The 19,804-nt window shown below is 31.8% G+C and overlaps 3 protein-coding genes and 1 long non-coding RNA gene across 5 annotated transcripts; 3 read left to right on the forward strand and 1 right to left on the reverse strand.

Moving 5' to 3' along the window:
• The first annotated feature begins 4,981 nt into the window (after nucleotides 1–4,981).
• Nucleotides 4,982–6,659, forward strand: LOC108461844 (homeobox-leucine zipper protein HAT4-like). The gene is made up of 4 exons (XM_017761812.2): nucleotides 4,982–5,310; nucleotides 5,425–5,744; nucleotides 5,840–5,919; nucleotides 6,013–6,659. Exons 1-4 carry the CDS (start codon nucleotides 5,178–5,180, stop codon nucleotides 6,350–6,352), a joined length of 873 nt encoding a protein of 290 aa, XP_017617301.1. The 5' UTR covers nucleotides 4,982–5,177; the 3' UTR covers nucleotides 6,353–6,659.
• A 722-nt stretch (nucleotides 6,660–7,381) lies between these two features.
• LOC108461679 (pentatricopeptide repeat-containing protein At5g47360) lies at nucleotides 7,382–10,752 on the forward strand. Of its 2 annotated transcripts, XM_017761585.2 has the most exons (3): nucleotides 7,384–7,587; nucleotides 8,412–8,545; nucleotides 9,098–10,752. In XM_017761585.2, exon 3 carries the CDS (start codon nucleotides 9,120–9,122, stop codon nucleotides 10,005–10,007), a length of 888 nt encoding a protein of 295 aa, XP_017617074.1. In that variant the 5' UTR covers nucleotides 7,384–7,587; nucleotides 8,412–8,545; nucleotides 9,098–9,119; the 3' UTR covers nucleotides 10,008–10,752. The 2 variants fall into 2 exon arrangements, with proteins under 2 accessions (XP_017617073.1, XP_017617074.1); XM_017761584.2 differs by having other exon boundaries at nucleotides 7,382–7,587; nucleotides 8,412–10,752.
• Nucleotides 10,753–11,320: 568 nt separating this feature from the next.
• Nucleotides 11,321–13,907, forward strand: LOC108464553 (phosphatidylglycerophosphate phosphatase PTPMT1-like). The gene is made up of 6 exons (XM_017764909.2): nucleotides 11,321–12,208; nucleotides 12,371–12,493; nucleotides 12,669–12,762; nucleotides 12,917–12,999; nucleotides 13,084–13,173; nucleotides 13,295–13,907. The coding sequence occupies exons 1-6, from the start codon at nucleotides 11,972–11,974 to the stop codon at nucleotides 13,667–13,669; spliced, it is 1,002 nt and encodes a 333-aa protein (XP_017620398.1). The 5' UTR covers nucleotides 11,321–11,971; the 3' UTR covers nucleotides 13,670–13,907.
• Nucleotides 13,908–17,002: 3,095 nt separating this feature from the next.
• Nucleotides 17,003–18,716, reverse strand: LOC128283675 (uncharacterized). The gene is made up of 2 exons (XR_008274075.1): nucleotides 18,636–18,716; nucleotides 17,003–17,239 (listed from the first exon to the last, which is right to left on the reverse strand). It is a non-coding gene; the product is annotated as an uncharacterized LOC128283675 (long non-coding RNA).
• Between the last annotated feature and the right edge of the window lie 1,088 nt (nucleotides 18,717–19,804).

Raw genomic sequence — 19,804 nt, forward strand, 5'->3', positions numbered from 1 at the left:
CCACTTCAAACCATTAAAATGCAGCCGTGGGGGAAGAGAGAAAGTGACATATTAATTAAAAACATATTTTAAAAATGTAATCTTTAGTCTCCCCGGTCAATGATTAAAAGCATGCCACCCTATTTGTTACTTTAAAATTAAGATAGTCATTTAATAAAAATATTAATAAGAATCTAATGGTAATTATTAAGCTGATTTTTAATAGAAAGTATAGTTAATTTTTTCTTAAATTTGTAAACAAAGGATATTTGATAATTTTAATTGATTATAATTTTATTGAAAAATTGCATGCATATTATTTTATTGAATTTAAGACCTCAACTTTACTATGAACCTAAAATCTCATTAGCAATTTTAAAATGTTAATTAGTGCTAATGCAAAATAATCTTTCATTAAAATGATATTCAAATGATATTCATAAAAAAATAGAATTAATAATAAAATAAGTTAAGAAATAATAATTTATTATATTTCATATGAAAAATGAATGCAACTATAAAGGGCAGTAGCATACCGTTTAAGTGCAAAATAATAGCAATAATGATTAGCTCATATGATAAGGGGCTTTTAAGTCATTTCAATTGCATTTTAAGGGCATTAGTGTAATTGTAATTTATCATCGATTATAGTGCTATACTGCTGGCTTCGGACCAAGTTGCATGAAAATCTGGAGATTGAGATAGGCCAATTGAGATACAGATAGGCTAAAAATTAACGGTTCCCGGGAAGGAATCCCAAGCTTATGTCATGGCGCGTGGAGTTCAAGCTACTGATGTTAAAAGTTGAATCGGGAAACGTGGAATGCAGGGAGGGAATAGGGAGCGTGGTCGGAAAGGAAAGGAGGAAGTTTCAAATGATTGTGAGTGCGTGAGTTGTCGGGGCGTGGAGGGACAAAGTGACACCCACGACCGTGTGGGTGTAAGAAGGCAAACGAGGGATGGTGTGGGGCCAGAGAGCACGTGTTCCAAAGGCAATACATGTTGGTTCACGTGAGTTAAGGGAGAAGTTCAAGTTTTGTCATCCTGCTTTTTCGCTATCAATTCCTTTCTCCCACCCCTACTCCCTGCCACGTGAAATCCACTCTCCCTTGTCCCCCATTCCCACACGCTCGCTTCACCATTCCTTTTGGCTTCTTGACTTGGCTCATCTCACTTAGCCAATGAGCCATTGAGCCTATTTCACTTGCAGCACATGATCAGAATATCTGAAAATCAATGATTATTATTTTAAAACAATTATTGTTACGTTGATCATAATTCACAGTGAAGCCGATTAGATTACAGCCATTGAGCCATTGTTCCTAGCCGACGCACTTTTACTTGCGTCACGATCACGCTTTTTATTAGGTCAAATTTTATAGAAAGTTTTGTATCGTGTATTTTTTAATGGATTTAGTTCTTATCACAGTTTTCTTTTTTTAATTTTGTTAATTGAATCCGTCAGAAAATTCACTACGATATGAATCCAATTAAATTTTCATAAATATTTAAAAATTGAATTAAATTATATAATATTTTGAATCTGTTAGATAATTCACTACGATGGGTGAATCCAATTAAATTTTCATAAATATTTAAAATATTTAAAATTATATAATTTAAATTAATTAATTTTTAATCAAGTTTAATCGGTTGGTACATGTTTCGACTCAACCAATTTATTGTCTTACTTCAAATTGATGTATAAGACGTTACCAATTCGACCAACCGACTCGTCTTGGATTTACCAATCTTAGTTTCTATGTTGTAATATGATTAATATCATATTTTTAACTTTTTAAAATGTATATTCTTTAATGAAATATTTTTTAACATTTAAATTCAACAATGTAATTTAATTTTTAAAATATGTGATTACTTTATATTTATTTCTCACACTTAAATAAATTGTTTTAAAAATAAAAAAGTTATTAAATTAGTAGAAGAATAGGGTAAACACATATTTTTTTATTAATTTATGAGTATATTTTTGGTTTGATTACTTGACTAAAAAAAGGTTAAAGTTTGATTACTGAACAATTTAAAATTTTCATCTAAGTCATTAGACTATTAAAATTGATGCTCCACAGCTTTTTCCATTTCCTGCACCAATTGAAAACTCTATTTTTCCTTCTCTTTTACAATTAAGCTTTTTTCATGAAACAACTTTAGACGTTATAAATCGGCGATTCAAAATTCAAATAATTTCTTTCTTTAATCTCCAACACTAACATTAGATCGACTTAGATATAAGGTATGTTATTCTACTTGTTAACAGGGACTAATCTACTGTGTCAATTGTGGAATCTTCACTTGAAGCTTATTGGCAAAATTTAAAAAAAAAAAGTCAACAACCTAGTGACTTGAATAAAAACTTTTGAATAATTTCGTGACTTAAATGAAAACTTTCAAATATATAGTTTAATGACTAAATTATAACATTTTTTAGTTAAGTGACCAAAACAAAAATTTATTATTAATTTAGTAACTAATGGTGTATTTTACCTAAAAGAAAACACATAATATCAATGTTTTTTAAAACTAGATTGACACCAATCCAATCAGTTCGACCGGTATGACTACAAAATTATTAAAATTAAAAATAAAAAATTAACTCAAATGTGGATTCGTACAAATTCCTAATTTAATTAATTTTAAAATTATTTTTTAATTTAATACCTCAACCATTTCCGATTCAATCCATCGTATGAAAATTCTAATACAAGCAACACTGCATAATACATAAAACAGCTTATAGAAATTGATATTTTCAATAATCCAATCAATCCCAAGGTTCCTTTATCATCGGAGGTGTAGTGCACGCTCCAATAAACGCATTGGTAAAAAGATTATATATATTAAAAAATAGAATGAAAGCGTTTTTGTTTTAATAGATGGAAAAGGTTAGGAAAGCGACGCCATCCCTCGTGGAAATGGCATGGGAGAGATGAGGGGTTGGTGTGGGCCCTACATTTGATAAACAAAAATAAATAAGTAATTTATCTGTTTGTCTGCCTGTCTGGTTCCACTCATGATTTGATGCTTTGCCCCAAACCCCATCAATGGTTTCCTTATATAATTGGGGAAAAAAATCACAAGATTAAAATGGGCCCCACAAATGGGGTCGATCTGGAGCGTTGGATCAGGATATGAGGTGCGATCAAGGCGGTTGGTTGAGAGGGCATGATGACCATGCAGAGTGTGGTGGTGTTCAGGTCTTTTCTTGTGTGGGGTTCCTATTTTCATGTTTTTTTTTCTTTCGAGAATTTTAATTTATTTTTTTATATTACTTAATTCTAAATCAAGATAAAAGGGAAAGTAGCCTTCGTATAAAAAGGACTTTCTCTTTTCTTATTTTTGTCTTAAGAAAAAATTATTAGTGATTGATTACCAAGCAATTAGTGCATGATTAAATGATTTTCTTAACGCATGTCATCACATAATTAATACTGATAATGTATTGATTTCTAAAATACAATATGGTTGTGTGTGGTTATTCTTTACTATTAGGTAATGATATAGTCTTTAAGATCAAGGTATAAGAGTGTCTGTATTTAGTATGTGAGAGAGGTTTCAAACAGGTGGAATTTGAGTGTGATAATGCGTTGAAATTATGATTAATTTATGACCATCCATGTAGAATGTGAAAGGTGCGTATAAGACATCCATTGAAAGCACAAAATAGAGTGGTAAATCATATGGTTAAATTGACTAAAACTAGACCGTAAAAATTACAAATATTTGAAAAGCCTTTTGAGTCGGTGCTACATTTATCATAATTTTATGTCAATTTAAAGTGCTATTTCTTTTGTATTCGTCTAAGGACTATTTTTTTCTATCGAAAAAAATATTAATATTTTATATAATACGATTATTCAAGCTCAACCGGTGAATTCAAAGTTTGAGAAAATAAGATTTTATTATTAACTCAGTTAAATTTAATTGAATAAATATTATAAACAAATATAATCAGGAACCATGCCCTATGATTCGTTATATTTAAAATATATAGCTAGTCCACAAAGCATGCTAAATGCCACTCGCATTAAAAAAATGTTGCATGAAATGGAAGTTAATTCACGTTTGGTTGTACATTAACTAAGCAAACCCTAATTCTTCCTTTACATTTTAGAAAATAATTATTATATTGTGGCTTTATTATATATAATTGGATTAAATCACATTGAAAATTTTGTAAAAATATTTTTAAAATAAAACAGTAGTTATTGAATGAAAATGGTGAATTTGTTTAATGGATATTATTTTTGTATCAAAGTAATTAATAATATTTTAAATTTTTTTGAAGTATATAAATATATGTTCGAATAATCACGAAGTAGGATCAAATTATTATAGTATAAACAGATCAAGAACCGAATAATCCATCCTAAGCCGACTAATCAAACTAACATTTATATTTAGCAACAACACGGTGTGATTTGAAAGCCTAAATATGAGTATAATGTATCTTAAATTTAGATACTTAAGACTTGATATTTTTTTTGACTGTTGGCTTTAATAGGATATTTTTGAAATAATCTTTTAATTTAAAGATAATGAATAAATAATTAATATTCAAGAATCATAATTTTCATTAGAAGTACAATATTTTTACCATTAGAATTAATATTTATTGATTAAAATTTTCATTTATATATATAAATTATTTCAGCTAGAAAGTATATTTATTTGTTAACAGAATCTTATATTTAAATTTCTAATACTAACACAATAATAATTTATATTTATATTTATTTTGCTGATTGGAAAAACATAAAAACATTACATCACAATTATAAAATAAGTATGCCACATGTTTATATAAATATTAATAATTAATATCCTGTTAAATATATATATTTACATTATTTTTATATATATTTTAACAAATTATTATTTTTATATCACATATATCTGTATCTCTATAATTTTATGAATGTCTAGCTGAGGTGGAAATTAATTTGGGGAGCAAAAGCCATGATTGAGATAATGGGTCTTCGGACAACAAATTATGATTGAACTTACACCACCCACTCTTTCATGTTCTTTGCTTTCTATATATAATGCCCACTTTCCCCTTCTCTTACATATCCATCCATCACTTTTCAACTCTCAAACCTTCAAGTCTCATTTCTTTCTCTTTCTCTTTCTCTCACTAGAGAATCCAAGTTTCTGTTTGGCCAAAGAGAAAATAATTAATGATGGTGGGAAAAGATCAAGATCTGGGTTTAAGTCTAAGCTTGAGTTCTTCTCAAAATCATCATTCGCTTCAGTTAAATCTAGGCCCATCTCTCGTTCCATCTTCTGCTAATCAATGCTATTCTCCTTCTGGTATTTTCCCGAGAACCAAACAAGCTTTACTTTCTTTAATTTGTTGCTTTTGAATTTAGACTAAAATTTCCAACATTTATTAACGTGAAAAAAAACTATGGATTTTGCATGCAGATCCAAACATGGAATCTTTACGGGCAGAGACTAGATCATTTCTTAAAGGGATCGACGTTAACAGGCTGCCATCCACGGTCGATTGTGAAGAAGAAGCCGGAGTTTCATCTCCGAACAGCACCATATCGAGTAGCCTGAGTGGGAAAAGGAGCGAAAGAGAAGGTAATAACAATGGCGACGAGCTCGAGATCGAAAGAGCTTCTTCTCATGGCATCAGTGACGAAGAAGACGGTGATACTTCGAGGAAAAAACTTAGACTTTCTAAAGATCAATCTGCAATCCTCGAAGAATGTTTTAAAAAACACAACACTCTCAACCCAGTAAGTAATTTGAATATTAGAGCAAAAACAAGTGAAAAATTACTGTTTGGTTGCCGAGAATTCTTTTTAAACAATGGATATAATCTTTTCTGCAGAAGCAAAAGTTGGCTTTGGCTAAACAACTGGGGTTACGACCAAGACAAGTTGAAGTTTGGTTCCAAAACAGAAGGGCTAGGTAAGCGATTTTACAGTTTTGTCCTTCTGGTGTCAATGTTATTTACAAAACATGGGACTGTTGTAATTAATTTTTTGTTTTTCTTAATTGCAGGACTAAGCTTAAGCAAACAGAGGTTGACTGTGAGTTTCTAAAAAGATGCTGTGAGAATCTGACGGAGGAAAATCGGCGGTTGCAGAAAGAAGTTCAGGAACTGAGAGCACTGAAACTCTCCCCGCAGTTTTACATGCAAATGAACCCACCCACTACTCTTACCATGTGCCCCTCATGCGAGAGGGTGGGGGTCCCACAAAACGCATCATCCACCGTTGAACCAAGATCCCATCATCATCTACTCCAATCACACCAGCAGAGGCACATAACGATCAATCCCTGGGCGCCATCTGCTCCCATCCCTCATAGACCATTCGATGCTCTTCATCCTCGATCGTAATAATAAGCCATCCAAAAGGGCATTTCGGTCAAAATTCCTTTTTCAATGGATTTTTTAGGTCTGGTTGTTAAGAATGTGGATTTTGTTGGGTCTTTGATGTTTTGTATTAATTCGGACCCATCCATCCAATCCTTTTTTGTTGTCTTTCTTTTTTTGACATATTTTAATTAGTTTAATTAATTAATTTTTGGTGTTAAAATTAATAATTAGTGAGTCTCTAGTTGAATCATCCACCTTCAATTTGAATGGTGGGGAAAAAGCAGTTTGGTTGTAAAGTGTAAATTCAATCAAAGCTTATTAGCGCAAATCTTGTGTTCCTATTACCATTTTGCTATATTACTAGAAGGAATCTCCCTTTTTGTGATTTAGGGTTTTGGAATATATTAATTGTGAAAATTATCCTAAATTTTAGGGGTATTTGTCTACCATTTGAACATTTTTTTTTACTATAAATTACCTTTTAATAACGTCTAAAGCCACTTATAAGGGTATGCAATTTCTTTTGAATCTATAAATAAAAAATAATACATTTCAATATACTTGAACTGAATAAAATTATTCATAATACCGATGAATATTAATGTATATATAATTATAGATCATAAATATAAAAATATTTTTTAAAAAGTTAAGGCATCTCTCCATTATTATCCAACCAGATTCATCCACCAGTTCCATCATATTTCAACAATCATAAATTTTACTACAATATTGATACTAACGATATCTGTGTGTTTTGACCTAGGGTTTTCAATTTGTTGATATTCTTTAAATATTTTCATATATACATATTTATAATATAATTGAAAGCTTGTTAATAAATTATACATATTTTATAAATATATATATATATATGAAAATAAACGGAAATTTCGTCGTACACAAAAATAAAATTAAAAATAAATGACTATAAAATTTTTATTTTTAATATTGTATTAAAAAATATCATACATTTACTCCCACACTAACAAAATTAAATCCAATCCAATATTTGTAGGCCCAAAAGCCCAATACAAAATTTTGAAAAATAAAACCTAAAGCTATTTCGCTAAAGCTATTTCGTGACTACTGTACTTTCTTTACTTCTTTGTTCCCACCTTCTCACTCGCCTAACTTAAAAACTGCCTTGAACCGGACCAATAAACCCAACGCCGGTCGGCAACAGCTCGCCGTCAACCATTCTCGGACGTCGGTTGCCGCCTTGCTCATCGGCTAACGCCTCGTTGCTGCCCACTGTAAGTTATTTTTTCTCTCTTGCGACATTTAATCTACTGTCGACTGATGTTCAACCTTTCTTTTAAAATTAATGAAGCTATTGATGTTCAACTTTGTTGCCTTGCTTATCGCCTAACTTTTTTTTTCCCGGAATTAATTAAGGCCTATTTCGAAATTCTATGTTTCTCATTCGAAACGGTAGCAACCATGAAACAGGTAGCTTTGATTTTGGATTAGCTTTTTCAATGAATTTAGGGTTGGTCATTGAGTTTTGTTTTGCTATCAATCAAGAGAAATGAGGTGTTAGTGGGCTGTAACAGTTGTATAAACAGCTAATTATTCATGAGAAATTCAATTATTTACTATAATTTATTAGTATTTCCATCATGGCTTGTGTAATTTAAAAAAGAAACCAGCTTTTTTACTTGATATCTTTGGCTTACGTCGGTTAACCGATTGGACCAACCGATTAAACTCGGTCGCTATTTCAGTTTCGGTCAAAGTCAGTTCGGTTTTCAATTATCATTTTTATAGAGTCTGTCAATATGCCAATAAGCTTAGCCATGAGTTTTGCTAATATGCCAATAACCTTTGGCTTAGGAAATGTTGTGGTTTTGGGTTTTACAGACCGGACTCATATTTGAATACAAAAATTGGATATATGCTCGATACTGATATATTTTTAACAAAATGAAAATTATACTTAAATACTCATGTTCAAACATATATTCAACTTGGATACTTTTATATGTTCAACTAACATTGTAATTGTAACATTACCAATTATACTTTAAGATATAATTGTAAATTACCTTAAAAAAGTTGCTCTACGACTATAATGCAGGGTCGTCTATAAGATCATGGTTGCCTGGCTATGAGTTGACCGGACAGTACTGGGCCGCGTACGAACAACTCAATATACCCTCATTTGTGCCAAAGCTCAGCAAACCTCATTCAGAAACAATCTCTTTATATCGGGTAAGATTTGCCCTTATTGTTTTGTTCTAGAATCCCCATGTCAATTGCTTCACTCTCCCGGTTGATTTCACTCTCAATTTACCCGAAACAAAGAAAAGTTTTCACTCTTCAATTCAGCTCGACTTCTTCTGCCGACAAATTCTTCACCCTTTTAGAGAAAAAACAAAGCAATGTAGAGAAAACCCTTGCTTTAGTCAATGCCAAATTGGACCCAAACTGTGTCTGTGAGGTGTTAAAAAGATGTTCCTTTGATATATCTCAAATGGGCCTGAGGTTTTTTATATGGGCAGGTCTTCAATCAAATTGTAGGTATAGTTCTTATATGTACAGCAAAGCTTGTGAATTTTTGAAAATTAAGCAAAGTCCATTTCTTATTTTGGATGTTATTGAAGCTTACAAGGTGGAAAAATGTTTGGTTAATGTTAAAATGTTCAAAGTTATTTTGAATTTGTGTAAAGAAGCTAGGATTGCTGACGAAGCATTGTTGGTATTGAGGAAAGTGCGTGAATTTAACTTACGTCCGGATATTACCATTTATAATGTTGTTATCAGGCTGTTTTGTGAGAAAGGGGATATGGATATGGCTAATAAATTGATGAAAGAGATCGGCTTGATTGATCTTTATCCTGATATGATCACTTATTTTGCGATGATCAAGGGGTTCTGTAATGCTGGTAGATTGGAGAATGCTTGTGAGTTGTTTCAGGCTATGAGGGACCAAGGGTTTTCTCCAAATGCCTTGGTGTATTCTGTGATTCTTGAGGGTATTTGTATGCATGGGAGTACGGAGAAAGCATTGGAGTTTTTGGAGGAGATGGAGACAACAGGTGGGAGTTGTAGTCCAAATGTCATCACATATACGTCTGTAATTAAAAGATTTTGTGAGAAGGGTCATACAATGGAGGCATTGAGAATTTTGGATAGAATGGAAACTTGTGGGTGTGCTCCTAACCGTGTAACTGTTATTACTTTGATCGAAGGATTTTGTGCTGAGGGACATGTTGAAGAAGCGTATAAGTTGATTGATAAAGTTGCTGGACGTGGTGTTTCTGATGGTGATTGCTATAGTGCTCTTGTGGTGTCTTTGATTAGGATTAATAGACTTGATGAGGCAGAGATTCTCTTTAGGAAGATGTTAGCAAGTGGGGCCAAACCAGATGGCATTGCTTGTAGTCTCATGATTAGGGAGATCTGTCGCAAGGGACGAGTGCTTGATGGTTTTTGCTTATATGATGAAATTGAGCAGATGCGATTCTTGTCATCCATTGATTCTGATATCTATTCTATTCTTTTGGTTGGCCTGTGTCAGCAAAGCCACTCAGTTGAAGCTGCAAAGCTTGCTAGGTCAATGCTTAATAAAAGGATTCGCTTGAAAGCTATTTATGTTAACAAAATCATCGAACATCTGAAAAACTCTGGAGATAAGGAGCTAGCTATTCAGCTCAGTAGGATTGCTAGGTGATATTTTCAAATATCTCAATTTACCCTATTAATCTTTCTCTTGTTAATCACCCTAAATGGTATATTCTGAATGCCGAAGCGATCTGTATAATGATGCTACCTTGCTAAGCAAAGCCATAGTTGCATATCAGGTTGCCAGTGTACTTACTTCATAATGCCATTTGGTGCTAAGCAAAGCCATAGTTGCAGATCAGGTTGCTAGTGTAGTTCATAATGCCGTTTGGTAGAGATCTTAATGTTCACGAGCTTTTATTGATCACAGGGAACCCAAGCTTATCAAAATCTATGTAAGTACTGCGTCATGAGTGAATTCTATTCATTTGGAAATTGCAATGCATCTTGAAAGTATCATTGGTGCATTGATTAAAAAAAAAAAAAAAAGAGATGTATGGGAAACTGTGAGTCTCCACCTCCCGATGTCATTGTCTTTTTGTTATACACAGTTAGCAATTTTGTTTTCAAGCTCTTTGCGTTTTAGGGTTCTTATCGATGCTGAAATGGAGCTCACATGAATGACTGGTTCATTTAGCTTTTGTTACTTACTTGTGAACAGCTTAAATTCCATGTGCTTTTTTTTCGGATTAGATTGGCTGAAAAAGAATGCTTTAAAACCACCATGTTATGTTCCTTGTCAGTTTCTTTTTGGTATGAACTGGATTTACATTATTTAAGAATGTTGTTTTTTCCCCTTGCTTTTTTCCTTTCTGTATTGTTTAATTTAGAAGAATGTTAAAATATGTCATTAACTCCACTCTTCATAAATTTAAAATTTAATCCTTCTATTTTTCAGATTTTAGAATTTAGATCTAATTATTAATGCAATTAAAATGATTTTTTTAAATTTAATTTCATTACAATGTCATCTTTTAACTACATTATTATGAAATGAGTATTTTTTTAAATATTACGGCAGTCAATATGAAAAATAGAAACATTAAATTCTTAAAAATATATTGGTTAAATGTCAAATTTGTAAAGATTAAATGGTCATATTTTATAATTACAAGAAAAGTGATGAAATTGTTATGATGGCCTTCCAATGTTTCCTTTTTATCTCTGGTTTAAAATTCATGCGTGTATAAACATGTATTCATTGAAAGTAAAATGTAAAGTTTTTATTTTTGGAGACGGTTAAAATTATATTAATTAACCTGAAAAATAAATATATTTTTCAACTAATATTTTAAAGATTTGTTGTATTAAATGTGTGTAAGGATAATTCATACTTAGAAATGATTTTTATCATTATTTAAAAATCAATACGTGCCGAGTTATAAAAAAGATTGAATGTTACTTTTATTTTGATGGGGAGAATTTATTGAATTTTGTTTGTGAAGTGATAATTAGAAAACTATATATGCAGTGGAAAATGCCCTACGTACCTTAACTCAACACGTGTCATTTATTTATCCACTTGTCAGAAGTACCTGCTAATCGTGCCCCGTCATTTTAGATCTCCTCCCTCATCCAGATATAAATTTCTGAATTTCGCGATTTCTCCTCTTTGTTTTATTTTAATAATTTTCTTCGAAGTTTGTTGTAAGTGCAAAAAACGGAGGAGTGGAGTCCAGGAAATCATCTCTTCACGATTTCCCACCAAAAAATCGGGGAAAAAAAAAGGGAAAATCAAGGGTAGGGTTTCCCCTTTCCATCAATCGATCACCGTTCGATCAATCGACGTCATCTCTGGCTTGTTCCCGCCGTCTGATCGACCCTCTTTTTTCAAAATACGTTGGTGATTTCGTTTAGAAATCATAATCCGGTCATGTTTCATTCCATTTCCTGTTCAAATTTAAAGCATTAGGGTTTGTGTTGGAAAAGGATTATAAATATTTCGTTTTTTTTGTTGGGTTTCCTTTTCTGCTTTGATCAAATTATCCAAATTATCCAAATTCTGTAAATTCGGTGATTAGGGTTTGTAATTTTGTGCGTATTTGTTTTCATTTCTGTTGAATTCTTGGGGCTATGCATATTGAGGAATTGAAGGCAGGGGAAGGGGCGGAAAGAGCTGGAGAAGAAGAAAATAAGAGTTATTATGGAAGTAATGAGATCTTGGGTATTGAAAGAAGCGTTGAGGAATGGGATGCGAAAAGGGTATTGGTAGGTGCGGGGGCTCGTGCACTGTTTTACCCGACCTTGTTTTACAATGTTGTTAGGAACAAGATTCAGCCTGAGTTCCGGTGGTGGGATAGAGTTGATGAGGTATATAGCTTAAAGTTCATGTCTTGTTCATCTTAAGTAGTTTATGTTGTTGAAGATGATGTTTATAATGTGTATTTGGATAATCTATATTGTCATCTGCTATTCTTACAAGTGCACAGTTATTTTACAAGTTCTAGTATGACTTTCTTTTTCTTTTTCCAGTTTATACTGTTAGGTGCTGTTCCATTTCCTACTGATGTTCCAAGGCTAAAGGAGAATGGTGTTCGTGGAGTAATCACACTAAACGAGCCTTACGAAACTCTGGTTCCTACATCTCTTTATCATGTGGGCATTCCGTTCTAATATATTTACATTATTCATATTTCACTACTTTTCAAGACCTTGTATGTTTATTTTGTGAATGTTGTCTCTTTTTACATTATGAAATTTTTCATTTCATTATGCTGTTAATCCTTTAATGTTTAACGTTGTTAATTTTCTTTCTGCAATATTGTGGTAGAATTATGGCATTAACCATTTGGTGATCCCTACAAGAGACTACTACTTTGCACCATCTTTGACATCAATATGCCAAGCAATTGATTTCATTCATAGTAAGTGTTCTTTGAGGGCTTTGCTTATGTTGGTCAAGTTTGCCTGATAGTGGCCTTTTTCTTACAAAAATTGTACCATAGTTCAAATGTTTCTCAATGCTTTTTTTTTTTTAATTTCTCTTGCTGAAATGTTATTTATTTCTTTTTCCTGAAGGAAATGTGTCACTTGGGCAAACTACATATGTCCACTGTAAAGCTGGTCGTGGCCGCAGCACAACCATTGTATTGTGTTACCTGGTTAGTGCTATATAGACTATAAAGTTGTGTGGACCATAATACTTGTTGGTTCTAGCTGCACTGATGAATTTTGGTTCTACATAGGTATATTTTAAGCAGATGACACCTGTTTCTGCATATGATTATGTGAAGTTGATCAGGCCAAGGGTGCGTTTAGCTGCTTCCCAATGGCAGGTATAATGTCTCGGGTTCCACTTTCTCCAATAGAGAGTTCAGGAATAATGAATTGGTATTTCTATCACCATGATTTTGAAACAATGGGTTTGAGTAGTCTCTCTCATTCTTTCAATTGCAGGCTGTTGAAGAGTTCTACTATCTTAAAATGAGGAAGGCTGGCTTCCACAGCTACATGATGGATTTAATTTTAAGAACTTCAGACTTGTCACCTGCACGAGACCTTGTGACTTTTGATGATGGTTCAGTAGTGGTGGTAACAGAAGCTGATCTCGATGGATACGACCAGAGTCTTGAATCAGGTGCCACGGGAAGTACAATATGGGCAGATCTTAGCATGGTTTATCGAGTTAGAGTTGTTGGTCAGGCAGCACTAGCAAGAATCTCGTGCTTGTGGCTAACCTGCCAAGCACATCAAAAGATTTCAGCAAAGAAACTCGCTACAGAAAGCAGCTGCCTTGGAAGTACCATCAATGTGGACATCCATGTCTACTGAAAACCTGCAGGAGATGTTGTAGGTAACATCGTCCCTTTTTACCTTCTCTTGTACGTACATAAATAAATCGCGAAGAATATTTTCTTTAGGCTGAAGCAAAGTATATATGCTTGTTCTTCCCTTGTAAATTGAGTTGCCGTTGCTTATGAATGGAACAAAAGATGGAGCATAACTGCTTAAGGATCAAATTGTATATCGTTCTCATATTATATGCAAATATTTTACATGTCTTAACGAAGTGCTGCCTTCTCTGGATTATTTATGATAAACCATGCCTTAATTGCATGCTAGGTAATTACAAAGAGCGGTCATCTTGGCATATTATGTTGTTGAATCATTTTCCTTTTTTATTTTAGGATCAGGTAATCATGAATTTCACAGCGATTGTGTATCTCTAACATTTGGGTGTTGTATTTTGGGGATGAGATCAAATGGGCTGAAGCGGATAATATTTAACTTATGGCTATGTATTTATTGCGACAGTAGTTATAATAAATAATGGTAGGAGTCGAAATTATACGTTACTTTATACTAAGCATAAGTTTGTTACATCGAATAAATTAACTTTATTTAACGTAAAAAAAATCCAGCCGCTGCTGCTTGTGTTGATCATCTGTGATCTATCCATACAATTTTTAACCATTATCTCTCCTTATCTTAATCTATTTTTCTTAACTTTTAAGATTTGAATTTTTGCATGTACAATTCCTTTTTGGATAATGATATCTTTATAAAAGAAATCATCACCATTTCCACTTCTTACTTTATCATCATCTCATAATTAGTGGAAACCAAAGCTATTAAAACGGAAACCGATGTCGCCCCTTTTGACTTCAATTTTGTCACTTTTTGATCTTAACTTTTAGCATTGTCAATTTGATTTTTTGTTAAATGAATAAACTGATGGATGTGTTACGTGATGGTTTATGTGTTTCATCAAATTATAAATTTAATAAATTATTAAAAGTTTATAGCTTTTTTTAAAATATATTTATTCACATTGTCGAAACTATTTTTTTGAAAACGGGAAATCGACTTTTAAAAACGAAAAGTTGGGAGTCGCCACCAATCGTTTTTAATGGGGTGTGATTGGATCACCTCAAAACACGGTCGTTTTTAATAAATAATTAAATTTTTCAAAACGACGATTTTGGTCTGCGAAAATTGAAAACCGGTTCGGGAGTTAGTTACGTACGAGGAAGGATTAGCACCCTCGACACGCCCAAAATTGGTACTTGATTGATTATTTAGTGTCTTAATGTCGAAAATTAAATATTTGGATAGAGTTTAAAACGCGATCCTCCTTTTATTGGCTTTTAAAACATTTAAGTAAGTCAAATGTGTATTAAAGACCATCTCACCTCAAGGTAAAACATTACATCCAGTACGTTAGGAAAACATTTTTTACCCTCAATTGTGAGCTTGCCTTTAAAACGTGCGTTTTAGCCTTAAGAGGATATTCGAATATTCAAAACAAACAAAGAAAGCGAAACCCAGTACGTTAGGGCACGATTCTTCGAATTCTTTAAATACTGAACATTTCCTTTATTTTGAAAATTTTTGAAAGTGAATTGGTAAGAGGATATTCGAATCTTCAAGACAAATAAAGAAAGCGAAACCCAGTACGTTAGGGCACGATTCTTCGAATTCTTTAAATACCGAACATTGCCTTCATTTTGAAAAATTTTGAGAGAAGATCAATGGATAAATGAATTAAGGACATAGATTTTTTAAAAATAATGATAATAGACAACATGAAAATAATAATATGAGAATAATGCTAACCATATATAAATAATAAAAATAATAATAGTAATTAATAGAAATAATTAATAAAACAACAGTAATAATAAAAAGAATAATGTAATAAACATTGTGCTAATAGTATTAATAATAATATTAAAAACATGATGATAATAATAAAAATATGTTGACGATAACATTAAATATGGGGATAATAGTAAAAAAAATTAGAATAACAATGTTAAATTAGTAATAGTGAGAAATAGTAAATAATAATAATTTGATATAAAAATAGTAACCGATAATAAACAATGGTATAAAAATAATAATATAATAAGTCTATGTATAATAGAAATTTATATTTAAAATAATTAACTTCGCTTAAAAATATATATATATATTTACATAATAAATATATAATAGTAAATAAATAATATAATAATATGAAACATAACTCAAATTAATTAAATTAATAGAAAATAATAAAAACAAATATAAAAATAATGAGCATAAAACTCAAATTAATTAATTTAACAATAAAATAACAAAAATAAAAAGGGTTAAATTGAATTAAAAATGAAAACTTTGGGGCAAAATTAGAAAGGAAATAAAATTAGAGGTAAACTCCCTCTCTTTTCCCTTCTTTCGTTTGTGTAAAGAAAAAATGTGAACGCCAAAGCAAATAAAATTGAATAATATAAAAAATTACCTTAAAAATCTGATTTGTATTCTCTTTGATTTCGTATTGTATTCTCTAAAAAATTCCCCCCCTTACAATAGTTTTTCCATGGCTTTTATAGCCAAATTTTACAACTTATAACAAGTAGGGTGATGGAGGTAGTAGGGGTGATGGAGGTAGTGGATGGTTTAGTAGGGTGTGGGGCTGATGGAGGTAGTGGATGGTTTAGTAGTGTAATGCCCCCTTACCCGAGACCGTCGCCGGAGTCGAGCACGAGGCATTACTAAACTTATTTGAGCACTTAAACAAATTCGGACAAGCTGTCCAACTGCGTCATAGTTGCTTAAAAATTCATATCTTGAGTTCCGAAACTCGAAATCAAATTCTGTAAATTTTTCCTTAAACTAGACTCATATATCTATCTAATAATTTTTTTTTTTTAATTTTTGGTCAGGCCAATTAGTACAGTTTATTAGTTAAAGTCTCCCCTATTTTAGGGTTTGAGTACTCTGACCTCTGTGTATTACGAATTAGATATCTCCCTGTACAGAGTTTCAATGACTATGCCGTTTGTGTCTAATAAAACTAGACTCAATAAGGAATCTATACATATAAAGCATAACTTCTAATTATCATTGTACAATTTATGGTGAATTTCCAAACTCAGAATAGGGGATCCAGAAATCGCTCTAGCCCTATTTCACAAAAATTTAAACTTCTCATAAAATATAACTCATATACCTGTTTTGTTCCATCCATATGAAAATAGACTAATAATTCTTCAATTCCATATTTTATTCATCATATAATTGTATCTCTACTATTTTTAATGATTTTTCAAACTCACATCACTGCTACTGTCTGGATTTATTTTATGGTAAATTTTGCCTATTTCATGGTTTCCATGGATTAGCTAGCAATTTAGCATATATAACACCAAATATGATCATGATTAGCCATTCCAATGGCTAATCATTACCAAACATTTCCATACCACTCAATATCCATATCATAAGACCATATATACAAAATGATTATAATGCTATACATGCCATACTCAAAATATACAAGCCATTACGCCATGATGGTATACGGATAGTGTGAGTGGGCCTCCGACCGTTCCCGATTTCCGAGCTGGCTTATCAAAACTACAAGGAATGAAAAGGAGGGAGTAAGCATAAATGCTTAGTAAGTCCATATGAAATTAATAAGCAATTACCAACATGCTTTTAAGATAAAACACCACAATTGTACAATTATACATACTCAGCTTAAACTATTTTATCGAGATACATTTACTAAATAATTTATTTCTGGAGCTACGGAACTTCAAATTAAGTTCCGTTAATTTTCCTTGAAACTAGATTCATATACCTTTCTTCCATAAAATTTCCAGAATTTTTGGTTCAGCCATTTAGTACAGTTTATTCATTAAAGTTTCCCCTGTTTTGCTGTCCAACAGTTCTGATCTCTCTTCACTAAAAACTATTTATCTCATAATTCGGGACTTGGATGATGTTCCCGTCTATCCCTCTTGAAAATAGACTCGATAAGGATTTTAAATATATAAATTAAAACTCATAATTATTTTTGTACAATTTCTAATGATTTTCTAAAATCAGAACAGGGGATCTCGAATCATTCAAACTCTGTCTCACAACAATTTAAATATCTTATAACATAAAATCCAATTGCATGCACCGTTTCGTCTATATGAAACTAAACTCATCAGGCTTTAATCTCATATTTTATTCAGCCCTTAACTCAATTTCCACAATTTATGGTGAATTTCAAAATATACACTACTGCAGTAACCCAAAACTGCCAAGGCCATATTTATTCATTCACCACTATTATTCACTAAATTCATACAATATCATTTCATCCATCATGGTAAGAACACATAATTATGCTTCATAAGCATAGATCCATAATCTCAATGTCATCAAGTATCAAGAACTTATTCCAAATCGTGTCATTTTCATAGTATTCGCCAATTCTTAATCTTTTCGGGCCATTTTATATTTTCGTTCATAATCAAATTAGGGAGCGATTACGAATTGAGTACCTCATTATCACAATGCCATAGTAAAACTATGGTCTTGCACATAGTCATATATCACATACCGAGGCCATAGCCCAGCCATGGTCTTACACGGATCACATATCACATCGATGCCATATCCCGATATGGTCTTATCTGATAGCACATATCACACCGATGCCATATCCGGATATGGTCTTATACGGAAGCACATATCACATTTCTCTGAAGCCATAGCCCAGCTATGGTCTTATACGGAAATCACATTTCACGTGCTGCCATGGTCCAACCATGGTCTTTTCCGTCAATTCGTCTTAGCCACTGAATGAAAGTACTCAAGTCCGTTGTTCCATTTAATTTGTACTTTTATTTAAATATCATTTTACAATTATCACAGTTTAATGACATTTTATATGCAATAATATACTATATCATTCATGAAATTTTCATTTCAAAACATTAAATTACACATTGCATTATTAAAAATCATATGAACTTACCTCGATATAAAATATTAGCAATCGAGCTTATTCCTCGTAAACTTTATTTTCCCTCGATCACGACTTGAATCTCGTTTCTCTTGATCTATAATATAAATTATTTCTACTCATTAGCATTTATTTGATTTCTATTTCACTTCACAATTTATGCTGTTCAAATTTCGAAATTGCACTTTTACCCCAAAATTTACAGTTTTTACAATTTAGTCCCTACTCAATTCACCCATAAATTGAACTAATTTTTCTCAATTAACACTTTATTTTATCATTATAAACTATTTCACAACCTTTGATATTCTGAATTTCAACACCAACATCTAATTCACAATTGTTTTCACAATTAGGTCCTAAATACCATTTTCTATCAAAATGATTTAATAAAACAGCCATTAACCTTTGGGTCTAATTGCTCTTTAAATCCATCTTTTTAAATACTTAAGCTATTTAATCACATCTCACAAATTTTGCACTTAGTTCAATTTAGTCCTTTTCACCTAATTAATTATCAAACCTTAAAATTTCTTGTGAAACTTTAATACTAACTTATTTACACTCCATAAATATTTCTAAAAATATTTATGGCTCGGTTTATGAATTCTAGGTCTCGATACCTTGTTTTTATTTCGTTTTATCTACAACTTCCTATACTACATAATTTCATTTAATATCTAAATGACCAAAATGCCCTTACTACTAAACTTTTCAAAATTCCATCCATGTCCAGTTTTGTCCATAGACTTACAAATTGGTCAAATTGCTCTGTAAGGACCTCTAATTAATAATCTAATTCAATTTTATGCAAAACGCTTCTAGAACACAAGTTTTGCAATTTATTCAATTTAGTCCCTAATTTCAAATTAAGCACTTTATGCATAGAATTTCTTCACGAAATTTTCATACAATCATGCAATCATATCATAGACCTCAAAATAATTATAAAAAAAATTATTTCTATCTCAAATTTGTGGTCTCGAAACCACTATTCTGACTAGGCCCAAAATCAGGATATTACAAGTAGGGTGATGGAGTTAGTGGTCGGTTTAGTGGGGTGCTTAATTTGGGCTGATTTGATTGGGCCCAGGTAGAAATTTGGTCCTACACACATCTTTTTAAAATTTGAAAGTTAAGATTCAAAAAAAATGAAAATTGATAACATAAGTTTATCATTA

The sequence above is a fragment of the Gossypium arboreum genome, chromosome 11, assembly GCF_025698485.1.
Source record: "Gossypium arboreum isolate Shixiya-1 chromosome 11, ASM2569848v2, whole genome shotgun sequence".
Classification (NCBI taxonomy): domain Eukaryota; kingdom Viridiplantae; phylum Streptophyta; class Magnoliopsida; order Malvales; family Malvaceae; genus Gossypium; species Gossypium arboreum.